The sequence below is a fragment of the Schistocerca piceifrons genome, chromosome 3 (genome assembly GCF_021461385.2).
Source record: "Schistocerca piceifrons isolate TAMUIC-IGC-003096 chromosome 3, iqSchPice1.1, whole genome shotgun sequence".
NCBI classification, from domain to species: Eukaryota; Metazoa; Arthropoda; class Insecta; order Orthoptera; family Acrididae; genus Schistocerca; species Schistocerca piceifrons.
Genome location: NC_060140.1, coordinates 944,313,945 through 944,335,890, shown reverse-complemented (window position 1 = coordinate 944,335,890; position 21,946 = coordinate 944,313,945). Strand labels below are relative to the sequence as shown.

The 21,946-nt window shown below is 43.7% G+C and overlaps 1 protein-coding gene across 2 annotated transcripts in view; it reads left to right on the top strand.

Moving 5' to 3' along the window:
- The first annotated feature begins 5,903 nt into the window (after positions 1-5,903).
- LOC124789972 (steroid transmembrane transporter SLC22A24-like) overlaps positions 5,904-21,946 on the top strand; it is a 107,207-nt gene continuing 91,164 nt past the window's right edge. Inside the window, exon 1 of one of the 2 annotated variants that reach the window (XM_047257510.1) lies at positions 5,904-5,992. In XM_047257510.1, coding sequence (XP_047113466.1) covers positions 5,927-5,992 — 66 coding nt within the window. In that variant the 5' untranslated portion in view covers positions 5,904-5,926. Of the gene's footprint in view, positions 5,993-19,753; positions 19,886-21,946 lie in introns of those variants that run through there. The other variant, XM_047257511.1, reaches the window with a different exon arrangement.

The following is a 21,946-nucleotide window of genomic DNA, read 5'->3' as shown; positions in this document are numbered from 1 at the left end:
CTCTCTTGAGTTTTGATTGTTTCTGAAAGACGCCTTGGAAATGCAGGAACCTTCAGATACAGCCAGGTAACATTATTTGTAAAGCAAAAGAAAGAAACAGGTTTTCTAAGGTGACAGCTGTTGTGACATTTTGCAAAGATAACGCGGTAGTTATACTCAGCTTGCAAGAACGAGTGGAGAAAACAAGTGTTGTGTAGTGTAACTGATACAATCTCGTAATTGTTACTTGTCTTTCCAACTTTTTACTCTATACTATGTTATCATAAAAAAAGAAATATATGCTACAGTTTGGGCTGGCTATACAAACAAACACGCCGTTAAATGCTGGGTTTAGCCGACAAAATTCCGGACGAATACAGCTACTTCCGTGCGAAAGAAAAGTGTCCCTGTAGGAAGTTTGAAGAATTAAGGCCGCGAAAGAAAATTTTGCAGATTTGTTAAAGTAACTGATTGCTTTTCACGGGTAGTGTTCTTGACTAGAATTTGTGTTGCAGTAGTACGGGTAGAGTGATTTTCTAAGTTTGTCAGGAATCGTCGAAATATTGTGCAGAACGCTTTTACTGTCGATGCAACTCGACACACGGAGATTATACCTTCAAATCAAACAATGGAAAATCCAGGATGGAATGTAACAATACGAGAGAAGGAAAGTTGCTACTCACCATATAGCGGAGATGACGAGCCGCGATAGGCACAATAAAAAGATTTTTTTTCTTTTTCTTGTGCCTATCGCGGCTCAGCATCTCCGCTATATGGAGATTATATCTTGTAATATTGGTAATGTTGATTTACCCCGAAATGTGAGTTAGCGTCGTAATTACATCAACATTCGCGTTTCGTGTCCAAATTTTGAGCATCGCACGAAATGAACAAGAAAGTTATTTGTACATACTTCCTTTCACTTAGTGCCACTTCATTCGGTATTATCGTCAGATAAGCAAGTAGAGCTTGTTAAATTAGGGACCTGTTCGTTCTAAGATGTTGGTTACAGATACATTATTTCCGAAACTCCTTTGTCTCAGACGTATTTCTTGTTGACTTTCGCCAAAGGAGCTCCGGCTGACGTTTGCTTAAGGATATCTCTGACGTTTCGCCTGCACTAGTGACTGTCATTATCAAAGACAACCTTCCATTGCTGGTGGCGACAGGCTTCGAGCCGCCGGCTGCATATTATACATTGACGGAAAAATAAATCGCAACATCAAGAAGGAGCTGTGCGACATCAAGTTGGTAGGCGTGATTCTACACTACTAGCCATTAAAATTGCTACACCATGAAGATGACGTGCTACAGACGCGAAATTCAACCGACAGGAAGACGATGCTGTGATATGCAAGTGATAGGTTTTCACACCATTCACGCAAGGTTGGCGCCGGTGGCGACACCTACAACGTGCTGACATGAGGAAAGTTTCCAACCCATTTCTCATACACAAACAGCAGTTGACCGGCGTTGCTTGGTGAAACGTTGTTGTGATGCCTCGTGTAAGGAGGAGAAATGCGTACCATCACGTTTCCGACTTTGATAAAGGTCGGATTGTAGCCTATCGCGATTGAGGTTTATCGTATCGCGACATTGCTGATCGCGTTGGTCGAGATCCAATGACTGTTAGCAGAAAATGCAATCGGTGGGTTCAGGAGGGTAATACGGAACGCCGTGCTGGATCACAACGGCCTCGTATCACTAGCAGTCGAGACGACAGGCATCTTATCCGCATGGCTGTAACGGATCGTGCAGCCACGTCTCGATCCATGAGTCAACCGATGGGGACGTTCGCAAGGCAACAATCATCGACGACTTTTGCAGCAACATGGACTATCAGCTCGGAGACCATGACTGCGGATACCATTGACGCTGCATCACAGACAGGAGCGCCTGCGATTGTGTACTCAACGACGAACCTGGGTGCACGAATTGCAAAACGTCATTTTTTCGGATGAATCCAGGTTCTGTTTACAGCATCATGATGGTCGCATCCGTGTTTGGCGACATCGCGGTGAACGCACATTGAAAGCGTGTATTCGTCTTCGCCATACTGGCGTATCACCCGGCGTGATGGTATGGGGTACCATTGGTTAGACGTCTCGGTCACCTCTTGTTCGCATTGACGGCACTTTGAACAGTGGATGTAACTTTTCAGATGTGTTATGACCCGTGGCTTTACCCTTCATTCGATCCCAGCTAAACCCTACATTTCAGCAGGATAATGCACGACCGCATGTTGCAGGTCCTGTACGGGCCTTTCTGGATACAGAAAGTGTTCGACTGCTGTGCTGGCCGGCACATTCTCCAGACTTCTCACCAACTGAAAACGTCTGGTCAATGGTGACCGAGCAACTGGCTCGTCACAATACGCCAGTCACTACTCTTGATGAACTGTGGTATCGTGTTGAAGCTGCATGGGCAGCTGTAGCCGTACACGCCATCCAAGCTCTGTTTGACTCAATGCCTAGGCGTATCAAGGCCGTTATTATGGCCAGAGGTACTGATTTCTCAGGATCTATGCACCCAAATTGCGTGATAATGTAATCACATGTCAGTTCTAGTATAATATATTTGTCTAATGAATACCCGTTTATCGTCTGCATTTCTTCTTGATGTAGCAATTTTAATAGCCAGTAGTGTGTAATCTGCGGCCGTGGGCTCGACTCCAATCCTCCCACCAGCAGTGGAAGTGTGAAGCTTTGAAGATATCAGCCACTCGTGCTGACGAAACGTCACAAAATCGATAAACAATCGTCGGCTGAAGATCCTGACACAGGAGCCAACACGTCAACAAGTGGCCGTGACAACCGCAACAATTTTGCCTCTTGTCATGGTACGTTAGGAAGGAAGGAAGGAAGATTGGGTTTAACGTCCCGTCGACATCGAGGTCATTAGAGACGGAGCGCAGGCTCGGAATGTTTTAAGGACGGGAAAGAAAATCGGCCGTGCCTTTTCAAAGAAATCATCCTCGCATTTGCCTGGAGTGATTTAGGAAATCACGGAAAAGTTAAATAGGGATGGCCGTTCGCGGATTTCAACCGTCGTTCTCCCTAATACTCGTGCAATGTGCTAACCAACGTGTCACGTTGCCGATGATATTCTGACCCTCCATAGATGACCGCTGCTTGGGTCCAATAATTTTTGTTGTATTCAACTTTAGTTTTCAAATACACCACTTGGACAACGGACTGTTAGTAAATAATAGTAACTCAATTTTTTCGTGAGTGACGTTCGCTATCGTTTGAGGTATTTAAATTACGACCCTACGATGTACCAAACACCAGTTATCGCAAAACTGCCTTTTCCTTCAGTTCGCAACAGTTTTTCAGCCATCGGACTTCGTTTTGCTCGTGAGTCACATTCAATATTATACACCAGCATGCTCAAAGCCAAATACACATAGTGGCGTGGCTCAGTGTCTGGCAACTTTCTGCCTACCTCTGCCACAAAGGAGCCGCTCTAGTGTGTCTTCGAGTACTCGGCTACCCCCACCAAGAAACCCACTCACTCCTCTCTGATAACGTTAATAATAGTCTCTCGCGTGGCTCAGAGTAGAAAAACAGTCTAATCATTCAGTCGCGACACTCCCTGCTGTGAAAGTCGTTAACGTTTCACAGCTGGCGCGACGCTAGCGCTCCAAGCGGCGAGAATGCAGTCACACGCGCCGTAAGGATTATGTTTGCTTTTAGATATTTATCTACTTAATTACGGAAACAGTTATAATATTTTGGCATTTCTTGCATTAATAAACTACCAAGAGACATGAATTACCGTGAAATGAATGTAAAAACAGCTGAACCTCACTGACTCAGTGACATAAACTACATCTTATTCGTGAAGAAATACTTTGTAGTTCTTTTTCAATTTTATCCATATTCTGTACCTTCAATCGTGACTGTATTAAATACTGTGGAAGCATGCATTAAAAAAATCAATCAGTCACAGCTTTTCATGTTTCATGAAGTATACGATGCGTTTCGGACCCTATGGGTCCATAATCAAGTGTAATTTCTCTTAATATGCGCTCTGTTTTTTCTCTTGAATGCTGTGAAATGCATATTGCTGTCAAGAAAAGATTTGATGTTAGGTTATGAATTTCGTAATTCAAAAGCGGAAAATATGTGCGAAATAGTGGAAAAGATGAACAGTGTAAACTTACTGCGTCATCCAAGAAAGCCGGGGCAGCAAGAAGCCAAGGCAGCTTATTGAATGTTTCAAGAGCAACTGTTCCAACAGACGTGACAGCCTAAATAAAACATGGAAAGACATCATCGTGTAAACGTAATAATAGCTGGCGCAAATCAAAACTAAATGACAGAGACCGTCGTACGCTAACAGGAATTGTGTCGAAACAACACAAAACTGCAGTGGTTAACGTGACTGCAGAGCTCAATAGTCATCTTCGAGATCCCGTATCTATCGACACTGACCGTCGAGAACTCCATAAAGCGAGTATTCATGGACCAGCTGGTAAACAGAAAGCATTAAGCCGGCCAGTGTGGCCGGGCGGTTCTAGGCGCTTCAGTCTGGAACCGCGCGAGAGCTACGGTCGCAGGTTCGAATCCTGCCTCGGGCATGGATGTGTGTGATGTCCTTAGGTTAGTTACGTTTCAGTAGTTCTAAGTTCTAGGAGATTGATGACCTCAGAAGTTAAGTCCCATAGTGCTCAGAACCATTTGAACCATTTTTTGAAACCATTAGTGACGACAACCAGCACAAAGAAGGGTAAAACATGATGTCGGGTGCATAAATCCTGGACGGCTGATCGGTGGAAACACGTCATATGGTCCGATGAGTCAACGTTTTCGTTATTTCCAACATCGGGCCGGGTTTACGTATGGAGAACGCCAAAAGAAGCCTACTGTCTGCTTGATTCCAACGGTTAAGCATGGAGGTTGAAGTGTGATGGTGTGGGCAGCTACATCATGGTACTCCGCTGGCCCATCATTACTCTCAAAGGCCGTGTTACAGCCAATGATTATGTGAACATTTTAGGTGATCAGGTGCACCACATGATTCAAATGTTGTTCACGAACAATGATGCAATATTTCAGGACGACAATGCATCCTTTCACAGTACAATCGTGGTAAGAGGAGCATGCAACTAAACTGCAGCGTCTTCCCTGCTCAGCACAGTGCACTGAGTTTTAACCTTATCGAAACTTTTTGGGCGGTATTGGAGGGCAGACTCCCCCTCGCCACTACAGGAATTAGAAGAGGTTCCGATCCAAGAGTGGCATAACATTCCACTGGAGACCATACAATCATCATATGCCAGGATTTCCAAGAACTATCGCAGCCGTATTACTGGCAAATGGCGGTCCAACCCCTTAACAAACCATTCCCAAGTAAGCAGAGGTATTCACATTATTTTGCTTATTCCCTGTATATCGAATACAAGACTGAGTTCTTCATGTTTCTTTTGGTCTTTCTCTAGAGACGATTTTATTGTTAGAAAAACAAAAAAAAAATTAAATTTAATTTGAAAGTAGCCATTTACTAGGAGAGAAGTTCTAATACTTCAGTTCCTCCCACCTTGAATGTGTAATATGTTAACAAACAGCCCTGCTCATATTCTGGACTGAAATAACCATTTGTCAGTAACCTACTCGTGGGCTATCGATGAATTCTCGACTCTACTCAAACACCGCAGGTATCTGTGATTATAGCCTAGGGAACCTTAAAAAGCGAGCACACGTATTCATAAATTTTCACGATCTTGACCTGTCTCGCCTTCGTCCAGTTGTTACTCAATTACCCGGTAACACGAATGTTATCGGCTGTGTGATTTACCCACGAACCTAAGCAAGAAATTGGCGTCCCGTTTCAGGTGACGTCAGGAGATACGAAATATCGCAGCTCAGTCAGTAGTAGTAATGCGTACTTCAGGAACTTCGGCACTTGCCGTCCCAGTTTGTTAGCGAATACACGCGTGATTTCCATGTACAGGATTCTCTCAGCAGAGATGGAGAAGGACGTCCACAACGGCGAATTACAGGCGCTAAAGGTACTGTGAAACGTTCTTACCGCCTGTCTACAACGGCTGACTGTCTACACAACACCGAAGGCACATACCATTTTACGTTTACATTTACATGCGAGGTGTTTGACAATCCATGTTACACACTTCTGGAGGTTGCAGAGGGAACCTAGTAGGTCAATTTTTACGTAGGGATATGGCAGCAAGAGAGGGGAAGAAAACCAATGTGCACTCCGTGTGCATACCGGGGGGAGTCATTCCAGATGTGGAAAGGGTCCTTCCGGATGCCATGAAGGGTACAGGGTGCACCCATCTGCAGGTGGTCGCTCATGTCGGCACCAATGATGTGTGTCGCTATGGATCGGAGGAAATCCTCTCTGGCTTCCGGCGGCTATCTGATTTGGTGAAGACTGCCAGTCTCGCTAGCGGCATGAAAGCAGAGCTCACCATCTGCAGCATCGTCGACAGGACTGACTGCGGACCTTTGGTACAGAGCCGAGTGGAGGGTCTGAATCAGAGGCTGAGACGGTTCTGCGACCGTGTGGGCTGCAGATTCCTCGACTTGCGCCATAGGGTGGTGGGGTTTCGGGTTCCGCTGGATAGGTCAGGAGTCCACTACACGCAGCAAGCGGCTACACGGGTAGCAGGGGTTGTGTGGCGTGGACTGGGCGGTTTTTTAGGTTAGATGGCCTCGGGCAAGTACAGAAAGGGCGACAGCCTCAAAGGGTGCGGCAATCGGTATTGTGATTGTAAACTGTCGAAGCTGCATTGGTAAAGTACCGGAACTTCAAGCGCTGATAGAAAGCACCGAAGCTGAAATCGTTATAGGTACAGAAATCTGGCTGAAGCCAGAGATAAATTCTGCCGAAATTTTTACAAAGGCACAGACGGTGTTTAGAAAGGATAGATTGCATGCAACCGATGGTGGAGTGTTCGTCGCTGTTAGTAGTAGTTTATCCTGTAGTGAAATAGAAGTGGATAGTTCCTGCGAATTATTATGGGTGGAGGTTACACTCAACAACAGAGCTAGGTTAATAGTTGGCTCCTTTTACCGACCTCCCGACTCAGCAGCATTAGTGGCAGAACAACTGAGAGAAAATTTGGAATACATTTCACATAAATTTTCTCAGTATGTTATAGTCTTAGGTGGAGATTTCAATTTACCAGATATAGACTGGGACACTCACATGTTTAGGATGGGTGGTGGGGACAGAGCATCGAGTGACATTATACTGAGTGCACTATCCGAAAATTACCTCGAGCAATTAAACAGAGAACCGACTCGTGGAGATAACATCTTGGACCTACTGATAACAAACAGACTCGAACTTTTCGACTGTGTAAGTGCAGAACGGGGAATCAGTGATCATAAGACCGTTGCAGCATCCCTGAATGTGGAAGTTAATAGGAATATAAAAAAAGGGAGGAAGGTTTATCTGTTTAGCAAGAGTAATAGAAGGCAGATTTCAGACTACCTAACAGATCAAAACGAAAATTTCTGTTCCGACACTGACAATGTTGAGTGTTTATGGAAAAAGTTCAAGGCAATCGTAAAATGCGTTTTAGACAAGTACGTGCCGAGTAAAACTGTGAGGGACAGGAAAAAACCCACCGTGGTTCAACAACAAAGTTAGGAAACTACTCCAAAAGCAAAGAGAGTTTCACTCCAAGTGTAAATGCAGCCAAAACCTCTCAGGCAAACAGAAGCCAAACGATGTCAAAGTTAGCGTAAGGAGGGCTATGCGTGAAGCGTTCAGTGAATTCGAAAGTAAAATTCTATGTACCGACTTGACAGAAAATCCTAGGAAGTTCTGGTCTTACGTTAAATCAGTGTGGCTCGAAACAGCATGTCCAGACACTACGGGATGATGATGGCATTGAAACAAAGGATGACACGCGTAAAGCTGAAATACTAAACACCTTTTTCCAAAGCTGTTTCACAGAGGAAGACTGCACTGCAGTTCCTTCTATAAATCCTCGCACAAACGAAAAAATGGCTGACATCGAAATAAGTGTCCAAGGAATAGAAAAGCAACTGGAATCTCTCAACAGAGGAAAGTCCACTGGACCTGACGGAATACCAATTTGATTCTGCACAGAGTACGCGAATGAACTTGCCCCCCATCTAACAGCCGTGTACCACAAGTCTCTAGAGGAACGGAAGGTTCCAAATGATTGTAAAAGAGCACAGGTAGTCCCAGCCTTCAAGAAGGTCGTCGAGCAGATAGGAAAAACTATAGACCTATATCTCTGACGCCGATCTGTTGTAGAATTATAGAACATGTTTTTTGCTCGAGTATCATGTCGTTTTTGGTTCAAATGGTTCCAAAAAAAAAAAATGGTTCAAATGGCTCTGAGCACTATGGGACTCAACTTCTGAGGTCATCAGTCCCCTAGAACTTAGAACTACTTAAACCTAACTAACCTAAGGACAGCACACACATCCATGCCCGAGGTAGGATTCGAACCTGCGACCGTAGCGGTCGCGCGGTTCCAGACTGTAGCGCCTAGAACCGCTCGGCCACCGCGGCCGGCGTCGTTTTTGGAAACCCAGAATCTACTCTGTAGGAATCAACATGGATTCCGGAAACAGCCATCGTGTGAAACCCATCTCGCTTTATTTGTTCATGAGACCCAGAAAATATTAGATACAGGCTCCCAGGTAGATGCTATTTTCCTTGACTTCCGGAAGGCGTTCGATACAATTCCGCACTGTCGCCTGATAAACAAAGTAAGAGCCTACGGAATATCAGACCAGCTGTGTGGTTGGATTGAAGAGTTTTTAGCAAACAGAACACAGCATGTTGTTATCAATGGAGACTTAGAAAATTGTAGCGAAATGCAGGAAGATCTGCAGTGGATAGGCACTTGGTGCAGGGAGTGGCAACTGACCCTTAACACAGACAAATGTAATGTATTGCGAATACATAGAAAGAAGGATCCTTTATTGTATGATTATATGATAGCGGAACAAACACTGGTTGCAGTTACTTCTGTAAAATGTCTGGGAGTATGCGTAGGGAACGATTTGAAGTGGAATGATCATATAAAATTAATTGTTGGTAAGACGGGTACCAGGTTGAGATTCTTTGGGAGAGTCCTTAGAAAATGTAGTCCATCAAAAAAGGAGATGGCTTACAAAACACTCGTTCGACCTATACTTGAGTATTGCTCATCAGTGTGGGATCCGTACCAGGTCGGGTTGACGGAGGAGATGGAGAAGATTCAAAGAAGAGCGGCGCGTTTCGTCACAGGGTTATTTGGTAACCGTGATAGCGTTACGGAGATGTTTAGCAAACTCAAGTGGCAGACTCTGCAAGAGAGGCGCTCTGCATCGCGGTGTAGCTTGCTCGCCAGGTTTCGAGAGGGTGCGTTTCTGGATGAGGTATCGAATATATTGCTTCCCCCTACTTATACCTCCCAGGAGATCACGAATGTAAAATTAGAGAGATTCGAGCGCGCACGGAGGCTTTCCGGCAGTCGTTCTTCCCGCGAACCATACGCGACTGGAACAGAAAATGGAGGTAATGACAGTGGCACGTAAAGTGCCCTCCGCCACACACCGGTGGGTGGCTTGCGGAGTATAAATGTAGATGTAGATGTAGATGTCTGGAAACGTCAGTCGGCGAAGCTACAGAGCGTCAAAGTTACAGGCGCCGGTGCCTATAGATAGTGCTGTATATGTGTGTATATACTGGCTAATTCCGTGATGACGTCACAGAATTTCTAGGCCGATGGAAAAGTATAAATGTATCAATTTGAGGTAAGTATCGGAAGCAAACGAGTCGAAAGTTATAGATGAAAAACGTTTGCTACCCCTGACAGTGGAATATACGTACTGGTACTGTTGTTGCTATGATTGTAGGATACGAAACTTTCAGAGGTGGTGGTATGGACCAAAGCAATAACAAATGTCTAGTAAACATGTGCTCTAAGATACATAACTTAAGAGGTATGAGCGCTTGATCAGTAGAGGAGATGCGTTTCACATTAGCGAAGGTGAACAAGTGCTTCCAGCCCCTCGGGTATGCATTTTAGAGGCCATGTTTACTGGACATTTTTTCTTGTCTTGGTCCATCTACCACCTCTGAAAGTTGCCTACCCTACATTCTTAGCAACGACAGCAGTGTCAGAGGTATCATAATGATTTCGCTTGTACCTTTCGACTTGTTCGCTTCCGAATCAGGTACTCTTAGCTCAAATTGATACATTTATTCGTCTCTAACATCATTGAATGGAAAAAGCCGACCTCGGGGAAGATCAGTTTGGATTCCTTACAAATGTTGGAACACGTGAGGCAATACTGACCCTACGACTTATCTTAGAAGGTAGTTTAAGGAAAGGTAAACCTACGTTTCTAGCATTAGTAGACTTAGAGAAAGCTTTTGACAATGTGGTCTGGAACACTCTCTTTCCAATTCTGAAGGTGGCAGGGCTAAAATACAGGGAGCGAAAGGCTATTTACAATTTGTACATAAACCAGATGGCAGTTATAAGAGTCGAGGGGAATGAAAGGGAAGCAGTGGTTAGGAAGGGACTGAGACAGAGTTGTAGCCTATCCCCGATGTTATTCAATCTGTATACTGAGCAAGGAGTAAAAAAAACAAAAGAAGAATTTTGGAGTAGGAATTAGAATCCATGGAGAAGAAATAAAAACTTTGAGGTTTTCCGATTACATAATTCTGTCAGAGACGGCAAGGGATCTGGAAGAGCAACTGAACAAAATGGATAAAGTCTTGAAAGGAGGACATAAGATGGACATCAACAACAGCAAAACGAGTATAATGGAAAAAGGTGAAAACACGTGATGGTTTGAAGGAATATCAGCATGATATAGGCCTATTTGTGGAGCTTGAAGATGAACTTTAGGGTCTCATTGTGCTATTTGAAACCCAAGTGGTCGGTTCCAGACTGAAGCGCCTAGAACCGCTCGGCCACACAGGCCGACCCGGAATGTAGTCGAATTAAATCGGGTGATGCCGAGGAAATTAGATTAGGAAATCAGACACTTAAAGTAGTAGATGTGTTTTACTATGTGGGGAGCAAAATAACTCATGATTGTCGAAGTAGAGTGGATATAAAATGTAAACCCGCAATGGTAAGGAAAGCGTTTCTGAAGAAAAGAAATTTGTTAACATCGAGTATAGATTTAAGTGTTAGGAAGTCGTTTCTGAAAGTATTTTTATGGAGTGTAGCCACGTATGGAAGTGAAACATGGACGATAAATAGTTTGGACAAGGAGAGAATAAAAGCTTTCGAAATGTGGTGCTACAGAAGAATGCTGAAGATCAGATGGGTAGATCACATAAGTAATGAGGAGGTACTGAATGGAATTTGGGAGAAGAGAAATTTGTGGCACAACTTGACTAGGAGAAGGGATCGGTTGGTAGGACATGTTCTGAGGCATCAAGGGATCACCAATTTAGTATTGAAGGGCAGCGTTGTTCTCACCCTCCTCCTCAAAGTGGATTTGGCCGTGCGGTTCTAGGCACTTCAGTCCGGAACCGCGTGACCGCTACGGTCGCAGGTTCGGATCCTGCCTCGGGCATGGATGGGTGTGAGGTCCTTAGGTTGGTTAGGTTTAAGTAGTTCTAAGTTGTAGGGGACTGATGACCACAGATGTCAAGTCCCATAGTGCTCAGAGCCATTTGAACCATTTGAACCGTCGTATGCCTGGCGTATTTGCAGTACGTCTTGCGAATTACGTTTATGTCAGCATTACTATTTCGAAAAGCATCAATAGCCGCTCCATGTTTTCATGGAACAATAAGCCATATTTCTTAGGTTCCGCTATTTGAAAAAAGTGTAACCTTGAAAGAAAAGTGACAATTTGATAAAACTGCTGTTAATAATGATAATAATATTTATCAGCGATAACTATCAGTGTTTTTGCGTAATTTGGGCTCCCATAAATGCAGAAACACGTTTTTATTCGGCTAAAAAAAGATAAATGTCTTTGTCCACTCTCTTTTAGGGTTCCGTACGCCAGTCGGTGGAAACAAAGCCGTTATAGGATCGGTTTGTTGTCTCACTGTCCGACAGTTAAGACTTGTTTTTCTCAGGAACAGGTAGAGGTATCAAGCTGAAATTTATGTCACACACTACGGTTTACGTTCCCTTGGCTGTGTACAGAATTTAGGGCTCTGAGTGAATTCATGCAAAAGATACGCCATTTATGTCACGTATAACTATAGTCGCAAACTCACTCACCAAAACCCTTAGGGTACTTCCCGCTGACCAAGAATCATAAAATTTAGCTCAAAGCAAGGTTTCACGGTATAAGTAATCGAACAAGTCCGAAAACTCTTAGTTGTAATTATATCACATAAATTTTCTTCTTATCCGTCTGTATTTCTGTCTGCCTGTAGGTTATGATTACATGTTTAGTAGAACGATGAATCACATGAAGTGTAGTTAGACAATATTTGAAAATTGTAGATTTAACATGACCTGTTTCGCTTCGTGGTTAAATAAAATGAAATAATAAAATGTGCAGAATTCGGTCTTCGAAACATGAACATTTACATTTTTACAGTTGGCAACACATATAGCAGCACAATTATCAGATCGAATCAGCTGTAAACCATATATAGCGAACATTATCTTAAAATGTACATACATAAAAAATGGTTGCGCTATGTATAAAACGACGCCATACATTTTAAACTTATTTGGGTGCTTTTAAATGTTTCTACACTACATTAATACTAAGTCTAGGTATCTGCTATACAAACTATAAATAGACTTCACGTACTGTAAGGGTAAAGATGCTTAGCTTCACAAAGAAATTAATTTTTTCAGAGTACAAAATAAACTTTAACCACTGAAAGCCCCGTACAACTGCGAGATAAAGTCTAATACATATTCCGCCTAACAAGCTGCATCACAAAGCAGGTAATTTGCCAGATATGTTAGTCATACAATTTAAAAGTCTGACGAATTCGAAAAACATCAGAGATGCGATAATCTCAGACCGTACGGAATTCAACAGAATAGCACAGAGAACACAGACAAATTAGTGGCGAATCTTGTTGCGAGAACTTAGGCCTGCAGGTGGCACTGTACCACATTGACAGAAGTCGTGGACTGGGACCTAGGACACCAGGCCCTACAAAACCTAGAGCAATAATAGTGCAATTCGTCTCGTAGATCTGAAATCTTCATAGCAAAGGAGAAACTCGCGAAGTCAGGTCTGATGATGCGAGAGGATCTCGCCTCTGAAAGATTAAGCATTTTGAACAGTGTGATTTCGAGATTTGGGCTATAAAACAATAGCAGGATAATGGTGAAGATCGAAAATGGAAAACAGATCAATTTGCAATGTAAATGAACTCAAAGCCTGTGCTTTAGGAACTGAGAACATGTCAACTCTTGGTGCTGCGACAGTGTGTTTTTATATTGTTATCATAGCTTAACTCATATGTTAATTCTTTTGTTTTATTTCGTTACTAATTCCCGTTTGTCATTGTATCTTATGTACTACGTCAACTACTGTACCGAGTTTCGTCTTACCTCCATTTTTTTAGCAATTTACTGTCATGTTTTTGTTGCTACTCATCATTAGCACCATTACTAGCACACTCTGTTTTTATTCCGTTAACCTTACTTTCAGTACACTTGTGCACAGACAATTCTAGCTCTGTTTAGCACGTTTCTTTTCAGAATGAGATTTTCACTCTGCAGCGGAATGTGCGCTGATATGAAACTTCCTAGCAGATTAAAACTGTGTGCCGGACCGAGACTCGAACTCGGGACATTTGCCTTTCGCAGGCAAGTGCTGTACCATCTGAGCTACGTTCGCAGGAGAGCTTTTGTGGAGTTTGGAAGGCAGGAGACGAGGTAGTGGCAGATGTAAAGCTGTGAGGACGGGGCGGGAGTCGTGCTTGGGTAGCTCAGATGGTAGAGCACTTGCCCGCGAAAGGCAAAGGTTCCGAGTTCGAGTCTCGGTCCGGCACACGGTTTTAGTCTGCCAGGCAGTTTCAAGTTTCTTTTCCTGTCACCAGTCGGCTATTTAACGACTACTGCAAAGCCTGCTGGCCTTGGCCGCGAAACCTCCTCTCCCCCCCCTCCCCCCCCCCCTCTACTGGTTTCACTTCCGCGAACCCACAGTCCCATCAGCGCGCTTCGCTTTCTTTGTTCCCTCGCCAGCGCCGACTCTAAGTTACTAAAGTACTGCAGCGGCATCCTCGTACGCTGTGAAGCTGAACGTACTAAGCTCCACATTGTACACGCAAATGGCCAGTCTCAGATAGCTCATCTCGGCGATTACTGTCCTATACTTCAAGACACAGACACCCATGTAATACTTATGCTGAGACCTGGCTCAAACCAAGTAACCCCCCCCCCCCCCCAAGTTTGGTAAATCTGGATGGCCACATCTTGCTAACACATGACACATGTAATACACGAGGGGTTGGGTTAGGGGTGTACATAAGGTCTGACTAACCACCTACTGTGCTTCACACATCCAACAATAATGAAGATAAACAAGTCAACTATATGTCCATGTAAGCTGGTGCTAAAAGGTTAAAAACGCTTTTCTTGGATTATTTGGTAAGTTTACACTGTTCATCTTTTCGACTATTTCGTACATACACCACTGGCCATTAAAATTGCTACTCCAAGAAGAAATGCAGATGATAAACGGGTATTCTTTGCACAAATATATTATACTAGAACTGACATGTGATTACATTTTCACGCAATTTGGGTGCATGGATCCCGAGAAATCAATACCCAGAACAACCACCTCTGGCCGTAATAACGGCCTTGATACGCCTGGGCATTGATTCAAACAGAGCTTGGATAGCGTGTACAGGTACAGCTGCCCATGCAGTTTCAACACGATACCACAGTTCATCAAGAGTAGTGAGTGGCGTATTGTGACGAGCCAGTTGCTCGGCCACCATTGACCAGACGTTTTCAGTTGGTGAGAGATCTGGAGAATGTGCTGGCCAGCGCAACAGTCGAACGTTTTCTGTATCCAGGAAGGCCGTAGAGGACCTGCAACATGTGGTCGTGCATTATCCTGCTGAAATGTAGTGTTTTGCAGGGATCGAATGAAGGGTAGAGCTACGGGTCGGAACACGTCTGAAATGTAACGTCCACTGTTCAAAGTGCCGTCAATGCGAACAAGAGGTGACCGAGACGTGTAAGCAATGACACCCCATACCATCACGCCGGGTGATACGCCAGTATGGCGATGACGAATACACGCTTCCAATGTGCGTTCACCGCGATGTCGCCAAACACGGATGCGACCATCAATGATGCTGTAAACAGAACCTGGATTCATCCGAAAAATGACGTTTTGCAATTCGTGCACCCAGGTTCGTCGTTGAGTTCACCATCGCAGGCGCTCCTGTCTGTGATGCAGTGTCAAGGGTAGCCGCAGCCGTGGTCTCCGAGCTGATAGTCCATGCTGCTGCAAACGTCGTCGAACTGTTCGTGTAGATGGTTGTTGTTGACTCAGGGATCGAGACGTGGCTGCACGATCCGTTACAGCCATGCGGATAAGATGCCTGTCATCTCGACTGCTAGTGATACGAGGCCGTTGGGATCCAGCACGGCGTTCCGTATTACCCTCCTGAACCCAGCGATTTCATATTCTGCTAACAGTCATTGGATCACGACCAACGCGAACAGCAATGTCGCGATACGATAAACCGCAATCGCGATAGGTTACAATCCGACATTTATCAAAGTCGGAAACGTGATGGTACGCATTTCTCCTCCTTACACGAGGCATCACAACAGTGTTTCACCAGGCAACGCCGGTCAACTACGGTTTGTGTGTGAGAAATCGGTTGGTAACTTTCCTCATGTCAGCACGTTGTAGGTGTCGCCACCGGCGCCAACCCTGTGTGAATGCTCTGCTCATTTGCATATCACAGCATCTTCTTCCTGACGGCTAAATTTCGCGTCTGTAGCCCGTCATCTTCGTGGTGTAGTAATTTTAATGGCCAGTAGTGTATGTTTGAGGTCTCGGTATGTAGTCAGCTGTGGTTTTTTCTGGGAAATTCTAGTGAGTGCATCACGAAAATTATATCATCGGCAGACATGGTAGGTGTAAATATTTGAGAGGTACGAATTACTCTGTTTGCGAATTTCGTTGCAAATACATCTAGGAGAACGTGACTACTTTTGGTATGATGTGTAGGAGCGAGCTGAAGTAGTGACATGTATAAAGAAGGAAGCATCCATTTAAATTTCACACTGGAAGGACTATTATACATGGTGTTTCCGTAAGAACGTGCAAAAATCTTAGAGGACATTGAGGATGCTCCACTGAGCAATTTGATGTGGGAAATCTGGGGTCGGAGAAGCCAGCTTACGGAGATAATAGGAACAAAATCACATTATCGTGCACTTTTTTATTTACATTAGTTACAGTTAACTGCATATATTGTCATTGACACAATGAATGTACCACTGGTACAGCACAAAATGTGCTGAAACTGACGGCCACCAACCTCAGTGCAAGCATGACATCGGTGAACAAGATTCTGACATACCCTGACAAATATTCCTGGCGTGTTTAGAATCACCTGGCGTGATGGTATGGGGTGCCATTGGTTACTCGTCTCGATCACTTCTTGTTCGCACTGACGGCACTTTGAACAGTGGACGTTACATTTCAGATGTGTTACGACCCGTGGCTCTACCCTTCATTCGATCCCTACGAAGCCTTACATTTCAGCAGGATAATGCACGACCGCATGTTGCCGGTCCTGTACCTTTTTGCATACAGGAAATGTTCGACTGCTGCCCTGGCCAGCACATTCTCCAGATCTCTCACCAACTGAAAACGTCTGGTCAATGGTGGCCGAGCAACTGGCTCGTCACAATACGCCAGTCACTACTCCTGGTGAACTGTTGTATCGTGTTGAAACTGCATGGGCAGCTGTACCTGTACACGCCATCCAAGCTCTGTTTGGCTCAATGCCCAGGCGTATCAAGGCCGTTATTACGGCCAGAGGTGGTTGTTCTGGGTACTGATTTCTCAGGATCTATGCACCCAAATTGCGTGAAAGTGTCATCACATGTCAGTTCTAGTATAATATATTTGTCCAATGAATACCCGTTTATCATCTGCATTTCTTCTTCGTGTAGCAATTTTAATGGCCAGTAGTGTGCTTGAAGTAATTATCAGAAAATTTGAAAATAACGCCACAGGAAATTCTGTCCCTAGCACCATTTTAGATCGCTGTCAGTCAGTTGCTGTCCAGTCTCTGCGGTCGCTGACGAGCAGAACACGTGCCGTTTTCTGTGCTTCTGTGGGCACTGCCCTCTTGCGAGGTAACGGACCCAGTGTTCATTGCATGCTGTCCCTTTCACAGTGCTCGCTCGCGGACTGGTTATGACGGACCTGCATTCACAGACAGCAGCATTTCATGTTGCAATTCAAGCCCGTTGTCACTGACACGCTTCCTCGGGTGCCTGTCGGTTAGGATCTTTCCGCCACCATTGTTCCTACCTCGTGTTACACGGCTGTCAATATTACACCATTTCTTGGAGACACATAGGACAGTCGCCGTAAATGCGTAAACAAGTCGGGCAATTCATTCATTGTGTGGTCACGTGCACGTCCGAACACGGTAGCTTTTTCCTTTCAGTGTGTCACGTACCGACGTCGAGCCATTTTGTGCCCCAGTTTGCAGGCAGCCGACTGTAACACATACACACCACTTTACTGCCGTGGCTTATGCCAGCGGTGGAAAGTCGCGTAACCTCCCGGTAACAGTTCTACACCGTCCACTGTGCAAGAGTCTGTCGAAAACGAGACGGTGCATCCTGCTCGCTAAGGAGGCAGTGCTTAGGTGCGTGTTGGAGCCATTGTTGTACAGTGGATGTTTACATAGGAGGGCACGGTGTCCCTTGGTATTTCTGCAGTTTTCTTCCGCCTGCAAGAGATACAAAGACGTCTTGTTCGATAATAAACGTCTGTTTTATCGTGTACAGCGCATTGCAGACCACCTCCACCTCAAAGAAAAGAAATCACCAGCGCATTTAACGCGAATAGTGTAAGACTGATTCGAGGATCATTCCGTGAACGTTGCTTGCGTGGCTTCTAGTGACGTCTGACCCTGGTATTAATCCTATTCGTCGCGCCACTGCGTAAGGTTTGCCCGCTTCGGTCTCAGTTCTGGCCAATCAAAGAGAGTTGTGGGTGGTGGATGTGATGAATCAAGATGGCTGCTCTACGCCCTCTTTGTCTCTTGGAATCTGTGTGTCGATAGGCCACTACCGCTATCGTTAGGTACAGGAGTGTTACGTGCAACTAGGTAGGTGCCAAAAATTATCTTTCTTATTTGTTTCTCTCTTTAAGCGTAGTCAAATTGTTCTCATCATAAACTTTTTTGGAAAGTAGTGTCGAATCGGTGGAAAATATTAAGTAACTTTCCTGAAAAGGATATTTGGTTTTGAGAACTCTATTCAACGATTCTACTTTTAGACCATTTTCAATATGAAATTCTTCCACTTCCTCGCAGATTAATGTATGAGGTTCAACGTTAATTGTATAAGCTTTATATATAATTTACCTACATAGTAAATACTAAATATCCTTTTCCAAAAACTTTCTCCTCGTGCAATGTCTCCTTAAGATTTCTCATCATAAACATTTTTTGGATAGGAGTGTCGAATCGGTGGAAAATATTAAGTAACCTTTCTGGAAAGGATATTTGGTTTTGAGAACTCTATTCAACGATTCTTCTTTTGGATCATTTTTCAATATGAAATTCTTCCCGTTTCTCGCAGATTAATGTATGAGGTTCAACGTTAATCGTATAAGCTTTATATGTAATTTGTCTACATATGAAATACTGAATATCCTTTTCCAAAAACTTTCTTCTCGTCTAATGTGTCCTTGAGATATCTTATTCAATGACTGAGAAATACTGACTGTTCGGTTGCCCTGTACTGACTTTTGAACTGTGTGGTGAAACAAAACTTTTATCTCGGTGAAATTCTAAATTCGAAATAATGAAAGCCAATCTAATTAAATCCCAAAAGAAAATGCTGAATATTAAATGACGAAAGTGAATCTAGTTAAATCCCAAAAGAAACTAATTGTGTGCTCAGTGAAAACTATGAAACTGTAACTAGTACTAAAGTACGTTATGAAAGTTACGTAACATGAAGCGCAATGCCTGACTTGAAATAACCGCAAAATAAAATACTGCTCAGCTCGGAAGAAAATATCTGTTTAAGATTACCTTCTCTGTCCACTGTAAGTTAAACTGCTTACTTAGCACAACACCTGAAAATTCTGGCAACGTACCGTTTGCTCACAGCAATGTAAAGTGAGATCTGTCCTGAACGAAAAGTAGCTTACCTTTTGCTCAACACGCTATTTTATGTCTGGTGTACTGATGTTCTCGAAAGCCAACTGAAATCAGCAAATGGAGCAACTAAAGAAAAATAAGCTACAGTATTGAATTTGTATTGTGTTAAGAAAGAATGCTGATCATGTTCTACACTCTGTCATCTGTTTATGTTCTTCGGGAACGGGACATGGTGGGCTGTCGAAGAAGTCTGGTTCTTCTCGGGTGCTCACAGCCATCTGTGGTTATAGCATAAGCAGCCTCAAAATGAGAACATTTGTGTTCATAAATTATCGTCCTCTTGACTTGTCAGATAGTTAGATACGTCTCATCTTCGTCCATTTGTTACTCATACACCCATTAGACATGAATTTCATCACTTGTGTTATTACCTCACAAATGCAAACAAGAAAATGGTTTCCTACTCCAGTTGACGTCAGCGGATACCCAGTATGACAGCAGTTGCTGTGATACGGGACTCCAGTCTCCTGCGTCACAAGCTGTCCCAGTGAGCGAACGTGCTGTCCTCTTGAACGGAAGTCTTTGTGCAGGGATGGAGAAAGACATCGGCAACGGCGAACTGCAAGCACTAGAGGTACTGTGAAACTTCTGCCCAATTACAAAACAACAAACGCACCCTGCATTATATATTTACACAGTTATACACGATGAGGCATTTGAAACTGTTTTGGTATTATTTGAAAAACTACAAATCAGATTAAAAAAGAAAAATTGTTCATCTCGAAGAGGGACCTCCAATGACACCAAACTCCACCCCCCTGCCCCACCCCCAAGGGGCGGGAGAGGGAGGGGGCCTACTTTCTATTGAGGATTCGGATTCTCTCGGAAAAATGCGTAACTTCTGCAGTAATTTTTTTTTCAGTGCGTTATAGATAGCGCTGTAATCGACAAAAATCAAATTGCGTTAAAAACTGTTTAAGAATGTTAATATTTCTACATCCACGTAATTACTCTGCTATTCACAATAAAGTGCCTGGCAGAGGGTTCAATGAACCACCTTCATGCTGTCTCTCTACCGTTCCATTCTCGAACAGCACGCTGGAAAGACGAGCACTTAAATTTTTCCGTGCGAGCCCTGATTTCTCTTATTTTATCGTGATGATCATTTCTCCCTATGTAGGTGGGTGCCAACAGAATGTTTTCGCAATCACAGAAGAAAACTGGTGATTGAAATATCATGAGAAGATCCCGTCGCAACGAAAAACGCCTGACTTTCCCCGTCTATTACTACGAACTGTGACCTTTCTGAAAGGAAATCACGAATCCAGTCGCACAACTGAGGCGATAATCCGCAGGCACGCAGTTTGATTAGAAGACGCTTGTGAGGAACGGTGTCGAAAGCCTTCTGGAAATCTAAAAATATGGAATCAATTTGACATCCCCTGTCGATAGCACTTATTACTTCATGAGTATAGAGAGCTAGTTGTGTTTGACAAGAACGATATTTTCTGAATCCGTCCTGACTATATGTCAATAAATCGTTTTCTTCGTGGTACTTCATAATGTTCGAATACAGTATATGTTCTAAAAACCTACTGCAAATCGACGTTAGTGATATAGGCCTGTAGTTTCCTTTTTGGGTATTGGTGTGACTTGAGCAATTTTCCAGTCTATAGGTACGTACCTTTCTGTGAGCGAGTGGTTGTATATAATTGCTAAATATGGAGCTATTTTATCAGCATACTCTGCGAGGAACCTGACTGGTATACAATCTGGCATTGCCTTTATTAAGTGATTTCAGCTGCTTTGTTACACCGAGTATATCTACTTCTATGTTTCTCATCTTGGCAGTTGTTCTTGATTGGAATTCAGGAATATTTACTTCGTCTTCTTTGGTGAAGGAGTTTCGGAAAACCGTGTTTAATAACTCTGCTTAAGTGGCACCGTCATCAGTGACTTCACCCTTGTTATCGCACAGTGAAGGTATTGATTGTGTCTTGCCTCTGGTGTGCTTTATGTATGACCAGGCTGTCGTTCTAAAATCTTCAATAAGAAACCGGTTTTATAGCAAAAAAGACTCCGGAATGCAATTGCTTTGTGCACCTTTTTGGTGTAATATCTTTCACATTTATGACGGTCAGTTTGCTTTATCCAATGGGGATTCTTTACTTGCCAACAACGAGTATTATACCGATTCAATTGACTGCGATTCGTAAAAGTTGATTCATAAGAGAAAATTATCTGTGAAATAAAATCCTCATAGGCTGCTAGTTGTTGTCGTATCCAACTGCAAATGTTCAAGCGGTTTTAAAAGTCTTCCCCATCTAATTCTTGATGTCAACGATGTTGTTCTTGTGGTCTTCAGTCCTGAGACTGGTTTGATGCAGCTCTCCATGCTACTCTATCCTGTGCAAGCTTCTTCATCTTCCAGTACCCAATGCAGCCTACTCCCTTCTGAATCTACTTAGTGTATTCATCTCTTGGTCTCCCTCTAAGATTTTTACCCTCCATGCTGCCCTCCAGTACTAAATTGGTGATCCCTTGATGCCTTAGAACATGTCCTACCAACTGATCCTTTCTTCTAGTCAAGTTGTGCCACAAACTGCTCTTCTCCCCAATTTTATTCAATACCTCCTCATTAGTTATGTGATCTACCAATCTAATCTTCAGCATCCTTCTGTAGCACCACATTTCG